Source organism: Zonotrichia albicollis, chromosome 10, assembly GCF_047830755.1.
Source record: "Zonotrichia albicollis isolate bZonAlb1 chromosome 10, bZonAlb1.hap1, whole genome shotgun sequence".
In the NCBI taxonomy this organism is placed as follows: Eukaryota; Metazoa; Chordata; class Aves; order Passeriformes; family Passerellidae; genus Zonotrichia; species Zonotrichia albicollis.
In genome coordinates, this window is record NC_133828.1 from 4,546,942 (window position 1) to 4,560,605 (window position 13,664).

The window sequence follows — 13,664 nt, forward strand, 5'->3', positions numbered from 1 at the left end:
ATTTGTCTAAGAATAGGCACATTGCCTAACAAGGACACTCTTGTCTGTTTTAAAAACCCCTTCTCATTGCATTAAACAACATTTATTAAGCTTGTGCATACACAGTGCAATAGCACATGTATTTAGGGCATGCACAAAGTAATTTGATCCCCATTTCATCTCATTGGTACTGCAAATGTTTCACTGCAGTAATAAAACAGACCAAAAAAAAAACAAAAAAAAAACACAAAACAAAAAACCAGCCCTGGTTCTTTACCTCTCCTGTCATGTTGCATTGGGTCACTCGGTGCCACAAGATGTGATATCATGTAGCTCAATGCAAGGAGACACATGTCCCTTCTCATTGGAAATTTAAAGAAATGGAGCTTACTTTTCCCCTGTGGGAAGCTATGCAGGTCAGGTGCCCAAGACTAGCTATGGGAAGTTTGATATAATCTCAGTTTCAGTACCTACATATTTCAAATCTGACGGCATTTTTAAAAGGAAATGTGTTAGATGCCACAATTCAGCTGTAACACAGTATTTAATAAAGATAGCGTAAAAGGAATATAATTCCACAGCTTATGTTCCCTGTCACGGTGTGCACTGACACAGATTTCCAGAGAGACTCCTTTAAACAACACTTTTTAAGCATACTTTTCGAAATGTACAGCACAGAACACAAAGGCCCTCAGAGAAACCTAACGCCGCTGAAAGCACAGGGGTATAGAATCAAGGGAAGAGAACTGATTAATGATGAAGCCAAAATAAGGCTTTTTTGGATGAAAAAGAGTGAAACAGTTAAGCACAGAGAATATAGATAAGGAAAATGTACAGGACCTGAGGCCAAGTTCTCCTCTCAGTTACACTAGCATAATTGTGGAATAATTCTGTTTTAATTAATAGAGTTAATATGATGAGAATGGAATTATCTACATAAAGAGCATGATTGAAACATTACGGTTGAACCAGCTTTGAGGGAGCCTCTTTAATGTGTGGAAAAGAAATATAAATTCTCCACAGTCCCACTTTACAGGTAAAGAAACAGAAAAAAGTACTAAAAAATCCCTTTGGCAGGCAAACATCCAGGCTGGGACCAGGGAAACATGACAAATTCCAGTCCAGCTCCTTCTCCACTTGGTTGCAATGAATAAATACAACTGAAGGCTATCTTGGAAGCAAAGTGAAATATTATGTGTATAAAATTATCTTGCTAACATCATGGCATGTTGCTGTCTCACTACTGAATCAAAAAGATTCAACTTTTTAGTGTGTTGGTCTGTTTAGCATCATGATGGCAACTTCAGTGTCATTAATGTGTCTGTGTATTTGGATGCCACTTCTTACAAGATAAAACAGTCAAAATGTTAGAAGCCTGAGGAGCAGAATCAGCAGAGATTTTATGAAATAATTTTTTCCTACTGGTAAAAATCAGAAGGATATATGGTGTGGGCTCTGAAATTATGGTGACACAAAAGCCCTGGGATCACTGTAATTTGAATCAGATTTCAAGGTAGAGAAAATAATATTATTTGGAGGTTTGGTTCAAGCCTCATATCCAAGTTTTCTTAGTCTGCTGCATTGCCTTACCAGGACAGCTCAAAGGCCACACTCTGCAGAGTTTTGGAGAAAGCAAATTTTGAGCTACAAACTCCTGATTCAACTCCATGATGGTTCTTTGAGTTTGAACAAGATAAGGTGAAGGAGAGGAAAATTCAGAGTTCTGAGTTCACCTCATTTCACCATTTTCACACATTTCTGATAGAAAGAATGAAGGAGGGTGTCTCTTTCTCCTTTTTCCTTCTAAGTTCCTGTTGGTTCCACAGCCCCAGTCCCCAGTTATCAGTGAGAAATGAGAGCCTCAGTCTCTGCCTGCACTCTGCTCTTCAACAGGACATCACATTTCATATGATGTGGACTAAAACTGGTATTAGCATGAATTTACACTACTCTTCTATAGATGACAATAAATCCATAATTACTAATCCACAAACTCCCATTTACACCTTGTCTTTCCTGTATTCTCCAAACAACTACCAACACTACCTTAGAAGACATTTTTTGAGTGTTTCTGTCTACTTTCCTACCAGTGTCTCAGTGTTAACAAATGAGAGTGGGAGTGAGAGAGTGGTCAAACATCTTAAAGGGTGAGTTCAGGGCTCCTGGTGCTGCCCCAAGGTCTCACAAGGTCCTGCCCTGAGCAGTGACACCCCAAAGCCCCAGATCCTTGGGAAGAACCAGCGCTGCCCCCTCATGTCTCCACAGCTCCTGCCAGCATCAGATACTAAAAGGGCTGTTAAGAGATTAAAAGAAAATATGAAACAAAAGAAGTCAAGCATGTGTTTTAGATGGTAAATTAAATAATATTTTCATAACCAAGTTTTCATTTTTTCACCCCTCAAGACATACAACAGAGAGAAGTGTCTCATCTGAAAAGAAAGAAAACTCTGTAATTTTTTTACCCTTTTTTAGATGTCCTATCAGCTTAAAAATATTTTTATATGTATCTACACCAAGCTTTCTATGAAACTCAAAGGGATTTGTAGACTTTGAGGAATGCATTGATCTCCTCATAAACCACCCAAATTGTAGAAAACTCTATTAATGATAAAGAAAATGTGGGATTTGCTCACTAGATGTTAGGAATACAACGGGGGTGGGGTGGGGGGGTATTCATAAAGAGGATGCAAAACTTCTTAACAGAGCATTCATCTAGGAGGGTATTTTAATATTGAACATCCTTTCAAATAATTCCATTTTCAAGCAGCAGATGATGGGAACTCCAATGTTTTAGAGACAGCTGCTCCTCTAGCTAGCATCTCCCCAATTTTTAAAGGAAAAAAAATATATAAAAAGGAGAAGGGGAAGGAAAGGGGCGTTTGGCACGGGGCTGTGGGTCCGTGGCATCAGCTGCTCCAGCTGCAATCCCTGGTGCTGCTCTGCCCCCTGGTGCTGCCGCGGCCGCAGAGCATCCCCCGCCGAGCATCCCCCGCTGTCACTTCTCACTTCTCCGCCAAGTTCAAGGTCAGTGCCTAGCTATTTTCAGCTCATCTCTTCTTGATCCATGCAGAGAAATGACAAGGTAACGTGATTTGGGGTCAGCTGTATTACAGGAACCGTTACATAAACGGAGAAAGTGGAAATCAATCCCGGCTGACAGTGTCTTCGGGATAATCAGCGCTCACTCCATGCCGCTGTCAGCTCTCCTGCATCAAACACCATGTTACTTCTGTCACATCTCCTTAACAAAACCAGAGTCTCACTTTTGGCAAAGTAAATAAATATTTCACTCGGGCTTGCGTTTAATTCATTGTTTAGAGAACTTTAACACTTTGGACTTGCAAAGAGTCCCCATTTGGAGGAGAAGAGACAGCTCACCCTGTCAGGTCCATTATTGCCTGCAAAGGGCGCTGGCAAAGATACAGTGGACTCTTATGAAACACCCCATTCCTCGTGTTTTGTGCTTGATTCCTTTGAGCAGACGATTGTCCTCCAAATCTCCGTCACCGAGCGGACCTCGCCTTCCCAAAGTGCTTCACCTAACCCACGGTCACCCCAGCCCCATCACAGCTCTTCCCCCTAACGTTCTAGGACACCTCCCCTCAATTTGTCTGATTATTATTGCTCGATGTGAACCATTTCCTGCCCTGAGCAGACATCTTCCCCTAACGCAGAATTATGAACATATCATTTCACAAGATGCGGCGCGTTAGCCGCGTCTCGGTGGCGGCACATGGTGCGGCGGCGTGGGGGGAGAGCAGCCACTCCATCCCACCCACCTTGTGCTCCCATGGAACCGCCAAGCCCGCCGAGGAGCAATTTGCCATAATATTAGTTGTCAGTAAATTCAAAGACGGAGCTCCTAAAGCTATAAAATGGATTAGAAGCAATTTAAAAAAGAATTAACAAACTAGAGTAAGAGTATACTGTCAACAAACAAATGCTTCATCATAGCACTGTAATTTGGAATTTTAATTACCCCTCTGCTTCTGTAACAAAACAATGTCTGAACTGGCAGCCATTTGAATCTCTCACAGGTCATTGAGCATTCTAGTTAATTACTCTATGAATAGCCTGTTTTTCTCCCCTCTGGAAACACGTTTCTAATGGCAGTCAAGGTCTGACAAATGTGTCATCTACATAATTAGCTAGGAAGCAACACAAAACATTAAACATGCTTTGTGCCGACAACTATCAAAACATTTCATTTGTTGTCAATTATTCATTACTTTGTAGGTTCTGAAGGGGTTGTTATTATGAAAATAAGTCCAGATGCTAACAAGGTTAGAGTTTTTTATTCAAATTAGTAATCAGAGGACTAACTTTAAAAAATGTGTCTTGTGTACGTTTATGGCAGCGTTCAATCAGCACTAAATTATAAACGAATTTAGCTAAGTTCAAGTGAAAATAGCCATGGCAGAGCACATACACTAATTTGTAGAGTTGCAGCTCTCTTTGAAGTTTTAGGATCTAAGCTGAAGTAGCAAACTTTCAGAACCTTTGGCAAGACTAATTTGTGCTTGGTAAATAGAGTAAAGATTTTCACAGCGTGAGATAACGTAAGATTGCAAAAAAAAAAAAAAAAAGGGAAAAAAATGGACGTTTTTGAACCTTTTTTCTACCCTTCTGTCACACTGAGTAAAAGTCAAAATCAGCAATTCTGACCCCTATAATATCTTGTCTGAACTTCGGTTTGGCTTAACAAGGAAGCCAAACCAGTTACATTCACCACTCCCTTAATAGAGCTGAAATGAATTTATCCTTGCTTTCAAGAAGAAATAGGTGCTGGTTATTTCCTTTCTCTATGATCTCATTATGATGCTGCCTGTCAAGCTACGCAGCTGAAATTGTACAGTGAAACTGTGGGGAGGAGAAATAAATGGGGAGTTGAACAATAAAATTAACTTCTTCCTTTTTAGCCAGAATTATTTCAGCTGAAGCGCTATGATGTAAATATACAATAAAGAAAAACTTCTCACAGGGCATATTTAAGAAAATATAAATAAAAAAAAATATTATTCACAAAAGCAGGAGGTTTGTTTTGAACCTGGAAACACACCTGCACACAAAATATTGGTCCTGTAAGGAGGCAAACCTGAGAAAAATCACTTATTGAAGGTAAACTGAGCCCTAAAATAGGCTCATGCATTAATATTCTACTTTCAGCTTTTAAGTGAGAGGACTTTATGGTATGAGGAACATACATGAGCAAGAGGGGCACATTGTGCAGGCTGAGGGCCTCTGCCCAGAGCCAGAGCAGCTCCTCAGGTAGGGAACAAGGGACACAGGCTCTGAAACGGGTGAAAAACTGGAGCCAAGGGCTGAAGGAGGCAGCCCGTGAGCACCACGCTCAGCAGAGAGCAGATCTGCGTTTCCAAAGCACAAAACCAGTCTGAGCACAGTAAGGGGACATATGACACACTTCATTTCTCGTTTTCCTGCCCTGGAAAGGAGAATGACTAACGTTACTAAACAGACTTGCTTTCTTTTAGCAATATTCATGCTCAGGAAGTGAAACTGGACTGTGTTTGTGGACACACAGCTTTCACACCTACCGTGAAATACTTGGAGCCAATAAAGTATAGGCTTGCTTTTATTAACAATTCCCAGCCTGGTCATGGGAAGCTCATATATTTTTCTGTATCTTTCCCAGTGCTATTACATGATTTGTGTACACCTTGAAGGGAACACAGCATTTTTCTTTTATAGAGACAAACGTGGCTGCATCTCTAACAGACCAGTGTGCGATGACAAAATTTGCAGAGAATAAAGCCTGGGCAGTCACTATTAGATCACAGTAAAGAGAATATTTTTCAAAACTACATCAGGAGAAGGTTTTCTGCTTTTAGAAACATTTTGTCAAGATTTGCTATTTCCTTCAAGAAAAAAAGTAAACTGGGGGAAGAAAAAAAAAAGAGCTATCCTCAAAAACTTTCCCTAAATAAACTACACTATAAAAGAAGCTCTGATGATCTCGCAGAGATTGAAATAATCCCTTTTTGAGCTAAAACTACCCATAGCAATGAAACTGAAAATACTCTAAAAGAGGGCTGGAGACTGCCTTGCAATTAACATTAAACAGATAACATATTTACGAGGAAGTCAAAATATTTTGGAAGCCGATAATCCTGTAAGCCTTAACGTGGTATAAAAACAACAAATAAATGCAAAGTGTTACTGTTACACATGCCTGCCTGATCAATGGTTTTCACATATTGATCTATAAATGGAGTTGACAGTCTGTGTTGGCTGCACATTTTCCAAGCAGCTCTATTTTTGTACAAAACCAATACGGGCAATTACCTTTGTTTGAGATGCCAAGTCTTATCAATTCAATGTGATTTAGTGTCATTTTAATTAAATATCAGGATCTACTTCAGGACAATCTATACAAACAAAGCCTCAAACTTGACTATAAGCTTGATTTGAAGTAAACATGTATAAGCCCTGCAATTTCAAAATATGGCTCAAAAACTCTGCTAAACAGAAGGTTTATATTTTTAGCAAATTTATTTCTGTCTTTTTGGCTAGCCATAACTTTGGCAAGTGTTCTATGATCACAGGAGTAAGAAACAAAAGAAGATTGCTTCCCATTTCTCTGATAATGTATTAGGGAGATAAATAAACCTACCAGTTTGTTTAACCTAATCAGAGAAAGCTCTAATACATTAACATTTTGGAATGTCTAAATAGGTTCTAATTCTTAATATAGGCACCAATAAAAAAGACATTTCATTGTTTGAAGTTGTTCTGAATGAAGCAAAATGCACTTCCCTGGGGTTTAACAGATGAAAATAGCAAATATTCATTTACATTGCTAGTTCAGACAATACCATTAAGCCCAGACAGAGCCCTCACTTGCCACAGCCTGTGTCCAGCTTCGTGATTTGTGCTCTTTAGACTCTACATTAATATCAATTTCAACCTTTGCACAAAGCTCAGGCATTTCCATTGAAATAAATAACATAGACCCCCAATAATATCTTGCTTGTTTCACTCCTGCCTCCCCCATTTGCATCTGCACCGCTATAAAATGCACACGTGCACATGGCCCTGCTGATGTATGATGCACATCCTTCCCTGTCACCCTGCAGAAAATAATCTGTTCACCTTCAGAAGTGTAGCCCCAGGTGTGTTCAGAAGCACCACAGCACATGCTTCAGACTACAGCAAATCCCCCAGAGAAAATCAGGCATTTTTCTCCTCTATAAATCACCACTCATCTCTCTACCTTTGTGCCTGGCTTGCGCCTTTTATTGTCCAGAGTGGGCATTTCCTCTTTCCAAATAACTTTTAGAAATCTATATTTCTATTGATTGTTCAAAATGTGCCAGAGTCTGATTGCCTTAATCCACTAAAGTCAGTAGGTTTTGCATAAGTTGAGTAAAAAGGATTTGACCCATTTATTAATAGAACAGAGTGTATTGCACACACCAAGCATGGACAGCAAAAGGGTGGTATAGAATCCTTTATTCTGCTGCTTCCAGTTTTCCAAAAGAAAAATCTCTGCAATCATATGACAAAAAATACTCAGTCAATGTAAAATAGAAAATAAACATAATCAATGGATGCCTCATGGATTATATCCATCATCTAAACAGAGGCAGACCGTGAAAACAGAAAATTTCCAAGCAGAAAGATGAGGATAAATCCTTTTTTTCTTCAAGCACAAAATAATTAGCTTTGATTAATATTCTGGTAATATGTGTCTTTTAGCAGGGATTTGTGTGCCTCTAAATGCAGAAGTGAAGACTGTGCAGAAAAGTGCAACAGGAAGAGCTCCTTGATTTTTTAAAAAATATTATTAAATTTATATATATATGTATATATGCCTGTGTCAGCTGGACAGAGCTTTTTCAAGACACTTGGAAGGATAAGAGATATTGCCCTGCATTACTTTCCCCCAAATCCTTCCCAAGTCACATGCCCAGATATGTCAGCACACGGCTGATACACACAATTGTATTTCACTGCTCCTTTAACTTGCTGCATTTCAAGCCCACAGTTGAAAGCATTTGGATCCTTGGGAATTTTTGCTTTTACTTTGGGCGTTAGCAAACAACTTTAAGAGGCTTATTTAAGTAAATACGCCCAAACACTTTCAGCCTGTCAATATCTAGTCAGAAAATTCTGCATGGCAAAAAGAGATGAAAAGAATTGAAACAGAAAGGAAATTAGTAGCATGGCAAGCTTTCAATCTATTATGTCGGAGCCAAGTTTGCTTGGTAAAATGACATATACTCGGTAAAATTCCGCTTTTATGTAATTAGCTGCTAAACAAATGCAACACAAAGCAACTTTCCAGCTCCCAGCCAATGAACATATATTGCACCTGGTGTGGTTGTTGGGATACAGCAGTGAATATTTATGTCTAATTTAACTTTTTAGAGCCCTTGCTCTGTAACAGTCCAGCATACTATCCCCCAAACTAAAGTTATGTAACAAGGTAATATCAACAATGAGAAACTGCATGATAAAATCCTGCCCAAAAGTGAAAAATGCTAATTTTGTCTCATTTAGCAGCTGGATACAGAAATGCTCATTAGTTTTAAGAGGGTTAATCCTTTTAACTTTTGCATATTGATATGCCAATTATGCCTAATTGTACAAGAGGCATCAGTCAAGGTAATAGTGCATAAACACATGAAAGTTATTAAGTACATCCCAACATGTAATAAAGTAGGTGTTAATTGGTAGCTGAGTTCTGCAGGCTATTGAGGTGGATAATTCATTGAGAGATGGATCACTTGTAATTTCTCTACATAATTCCTTTTGCAGTCTCATGCTGTGATGTTTTCATGCTTGTCAAAAACAACTGCAGCCTAGTGCCTTTTGTTAAACACAGCCAATAAAATGTTAGGCACCATTAAATATACTTAACTTTTAAACTTTTTCAAAGGTACTGTTCTTGCTGGTATTACATTACAGTATTCCCAGTGAATTATTATAAGCAGTGCTCCAAGTTTTTGGTGGAGGAGCACTGCAAGTCAGATAAAAGGAGGAAACATATGCAGTGTGTCTGAGGCAAAGAATATCATTTAAATAAATGGTAAATTAGTATCTTATCAGCTGCTAAGATCTAAACAGATTTTTCACTGTAGAAATGTAAGGAGAAATGAGTTAAGTTACACCAGAGAAATTTATCACTAGAATAACATATTTCTAAATAAGTCTAAATTCTGAGGTTTAATTTTGAGTAAAAAGGAAATACTGAAGGTCTTGTAGCTTTCCTCCATTTATTAACTTTGTCAAAAAGCTGAATATTTTATAGGAATCCATTACATCAACAGCAAAAAGATTATGGTTGGCATGGTTGTGAGAAGTGGCTGAGATCTGGGACTCTGTCCCCAGCTAACAGAGTTTTCCCCCTCATTTGCATTCTCTGAGAACAAAATGGATCTGGAGTCCAAAAAAGTGGCTAACATTGCATAAATAATTTTGTAACATCATATGGCCTCAGCTGCAAGTTGCCACCATTATGGAAGAAAATTAACCAGGGGAGACTCATACCAATCAGTTTGTTTAGTAGCTCACAAGGAGTACAGGGGCAGGGATGCAACTGGCAATAGAGTTCATCACTAACTATTCAATTTAAAAAGAAAATGCTAATGGATAAAAAAAAGAACTCAACTCCTTTGACTCTGTTTACTACTGAAATAACAGCATACGTTCAGTGTCTGATTTTTGTATAATTCATGCAGTCTTAGAGTAAGACTTTTTTTTGTTACAAAGTTATTTGCAGAGTTTGAAATTTCCATTTGTTTTATTCTGTCTGCCTTTGAAGTTTGCCTTTTGAGAAACTGTGATATGTGTCTGAAACTGGAAGTGCTATTTTCTACTTACTTAAGCCTTACTTAAGTGCTGTTACAACTGAGAGTTGAAATGCTGAGTAGATGTTATGATCACGGCCACCAAAGCCCAATTCTGTATTTCATGAAGGAAAATTGTTATTCCAATGCCTAGAGATGCTCCTAAAAATGTATTAGTGACTTTAAATCCCTCCTTGCAAAGGATGATAATGGAACCAGTGTCTTAACAAGCATAAAATAAATCTGTAGATTTTTAAAAAAATTGGAAGCCTCAGAAAATATTAGGAGTGTTTTACTTACGGGCTCGGCGACTTTCACATTCTCAGAGAGAATCATAGATTTGCTTTGGCTCAGCCTGTCGTGGTGAGTGTTGGAATTTTTGATCCTCATTTGAACAGCCCCTGTGCTATGGTGGGAAGGATTAGGCTTTTCAGAGCCTGTATCAGAAGTTGAAGACCTTTCCATGGTTGCTGGGTTGACCTGAAGAATGTGAAATAAGAGCATTAATCTAGGGACTCCTCATACAAAAACGTATCAATGCCAGGTCTGTGTCACTGCAGTCAGGAGAAGAAGCTGAGTAGTCTTGCTGGCAAGATCTTGATCATCTTTGAACACCAGGATAACTATCAGCTGTGTCAGCCTGCAGTTTTATTATTGTCCTTATCACCCTCCCATCCAAACTGCCTTGGAAGAGTTAGTTTATGTAAAAGATTATCCTTATCTCAAAAGCCATTCTCCTCCATGGTGTAATCTCCCTGCAAGCCTCTGCCACGTCCAGCTGGCAGCCACTCCACTTTGTCTTTGGCCCTGCTCACACGACACATTTTAAATCTTGCAAAGGGAAAGGACAGGCTGTGAAGCCAATTAACATATCTTACCTCCACAGTCCCACACAGGCCAGACACAAGTGCATCTCAGGGCCACACTGAAACCCTGCAGTGTCCTGCAGCTGATAAAATAGCCCTTAATTTTCACAATCCTACCAGCAGCATGGATGAGATTTTTTGTTTCTCTGTCCATTTTTAAAAACTGAAATTGAGAAATGGCTGAGCTCTCAAGTCCTTGGATGGGGAGTGGACCTAGAGTGATCACAGTGCTGCTGTTCAGCTTTTGGTGTTAGAACAACTCAACTAACTCCCTTCAAGCTATTCAAAACATTTTTGGTAGGCAAAATTTCTTTATATTTCCTGTAGAAAACACCAAGACAGTGATGTACAACACTTGCTCTGTTTTCCTCCCCCCTTGCTCACCCTCGTAGTACTACATGTAGCTCGTGGGTGCAGCAATCTACTGAGAGTCACAAAAAACTGGCTCTTTATATTGCTGTGTAACCACATGAGAAAATGTGTAAGGAAGAGACACTACACAAGCTGGAAAAAGCTGGTTTCCCAACTATGGAGCCAGGGAAATGGAAATCCATTTAAGTGCAGTTATAGTATAAACTGTTGAAGAATCAGCGTTTTCCGAACGGGTTGGAGAGCGTGGCTATTTCTAGCAACATCCTGGCAACTTCTGAAGGCTTTGAAAGATTAAATTCCTTGATTTCAAGAAAGCCCATTATTGTGAAGACATCAGAGCAGAGAGCAACACATCCAAGTGTGAAGGTGGGAAGGGGACATGAGGAGCTCTGCTGCACATCTCTGGGCAGGACCACAACCTGTGGGACACAGCTCCCACAGCTTCAGCTTCTCAGCACTGATAAAACCATCCCTCACAGGAAACTGCCCTAAATGCAGAGGATGATTACAACAGGTCATGCAGTCAGAATGGCTGAAAGTGGAAGAGACCTAGGTAGGTCCAACTTGATCAAGCAGGAACACCTAGAAGTGGTTGGCCCACATCCAGAAGGCTTTTCATAGAATCCCAGATTTTTTGGGAGACTGGATTACATATTTTCAACTCCCCTGGCATGGGCTGGGATCTTCAGGGGCATTTATATGCATTCATGATAACACTCTCGAAAAAAGAAAGGATTAAGTGCTTTAATATTAGCCCATTACTCATTCAACATGATACAAACACTGAATTTAATAAAATTAAAATTAAAATTAAAATACCACTGATTTTAATCAAATTTTAAAAATCCAAACCAAAAACAAAGCTAGTGCCCATTGGCTGTTTCCTGCATTGACTCAGTTACTCCAGGATCCCCACAGAAGTTGAATCTCAGGTTACAGAAATTAGATTAAAGCTGTTCCATGTCACTTAGGAGCATGCCTGCCTATGACTGCTGCAGAGCTGGTGTATTGCACTTGAGAGAACTCTTTCCATGAATCTTTGGTGGGCAGCACTGTGTGTTCTCCCTCCCCAAGACATTCTCACCACCCTTCAGAGCAGTCAGCACCCAAATCCATGTCACAGGGATACTTTGCCATTTTGGCAGTAAGGACTGCAGCAGCTCCCAGCAGGAAATTATTTTTTCTCTCCTCCTAAACTTGGAGAGTCAAACCATTTTGTATTTCATGTTGGTATCAAATCAAAATTGCTTCTCAACAGATTTTCAGTAGGCTCCAGGCTGGAGAGCGGATCAGACTCGAGAGACGAGAGCAGCGCTGGCTCTGTCACGGATCCAATGTTTGGCTGGAGCACATTGCTCAGATTTTCTTCTGAAATCTCCCACCTATAAAGCTCTGACATATCCCTCCTCGGGAGCATTATGAGTTTTAATTAGGTAGTCTCTGCCTGGTGTTGTCAGTACACGACGTGCCATAAGAAAGTTCAATAGTGTGACAAAGTCATGCCCTGGATCACAAGTAGGAGCACTGTAAATGGCAGAGCTGTGAACACTTCTGAAACTCTTGGTTCTAATCTCATTGAACCTTGCTTAATTTTCCTGAAATTTGAGTTAATTTGCCTACATCAGAGTATTACAAGGAGGCTTTCCAAGATACTAAAATTGCACTAACTACTATAAAAGAAAACAACAACAAAACCGAAAATGGAGCATTTCCACCATCAGATTTGTCTTAGTGTAAAACACGGTGAGATCCTGCAGAATATGAAGGAGATCTGGCATAATGTGGAAGAAAGGTACAAAATTTTTGCCCTTAGGGTTTTCAGGTAGGAATCCTTTGCTGTCCAAGCTCAAGGCAGGCTCCTGATGGCGTTACCAGCCCTACGTGCCAGTAGATGGCACCCTGAATATGAGCTCCACAAATGCAACAGCACCACATTTGCATTTGCAGGGAGGATTTGGTAATCCTCACCCTCTGCCCTGCCTCTATTGTTTGTTTGCTTATTTTTGTTCTAACTTTTTTTTTTTTTTTTTAAATAACAGAGGGGAAGACCATCAGGAAACAGATAAAATACTGTCAGAAAACATAAAAAGGATCCTATCTTCTGCATTTATGAGTTGGTGCTTCCAAATTGTTATTACAAGCATCAGGGCCAAGTTTGGGCCAGTTTTGCAGGGGAATTTGTTTCACTTCCTTTGGAAGGCAGAGCTGCCAAGCCCCATGCAACTGCTTGTGTGGCACTCCACGTCCATTATATAATTATCTAATTTGCCTTTTGGCAAACAGTTAGCATCTGGATATAAATTTCAGTTTTGAAACCTCCTATGGTTGATTTGCTAGAGAAAGGCATTAAACCAAGACAGAATTTCCCCTCCTCTCCACCTTGTTGTTTAGACTCTTCCTGGAGTAAAGGGGCAGGATTAACTTTGAGACACTAACCTAAGAGAAGGGAAACAAGGATACATACTCAAAATTCCTCCTGGAAATACCTGGGTTGGGGAACTGTGGAACAGAAGGGGCAGGTTGGAAAAGGGTGAGGAATAGTCAGGGGCAAGAAAAATCCTTGATGTGAGGATGGATGGATGGATGGATGGATGGATGGATGGATGGATGGATGGATGGATGGATGGATGGATTATGC

The 13,664-nt window shown here is 39.8% G+C and overlaps 1 protein-coding gene across 1 annotated transcript in view; it reads right to left on the reverse strand.

Moving 5' to 3' along the window:
• The window catches only part of ARHGAP15 (Rho GTPase activating protein 15), a 321,279-nt gene that overhangs the window by 293,306 nt on the left and 14,309 nt on the right, over positions 1-13,664 (reverse strand). The window contains exon 2 of the mRNA XM_005491382.3: positions 10,089-10,268. Within this exon, the coding sequence (XP_005491439.2) occupies positions 10,089-10,268 (180 nt within the window). The remainder of the gene's footprint in view (positions 1-10,088; positions 10,269-13,664) is intronic.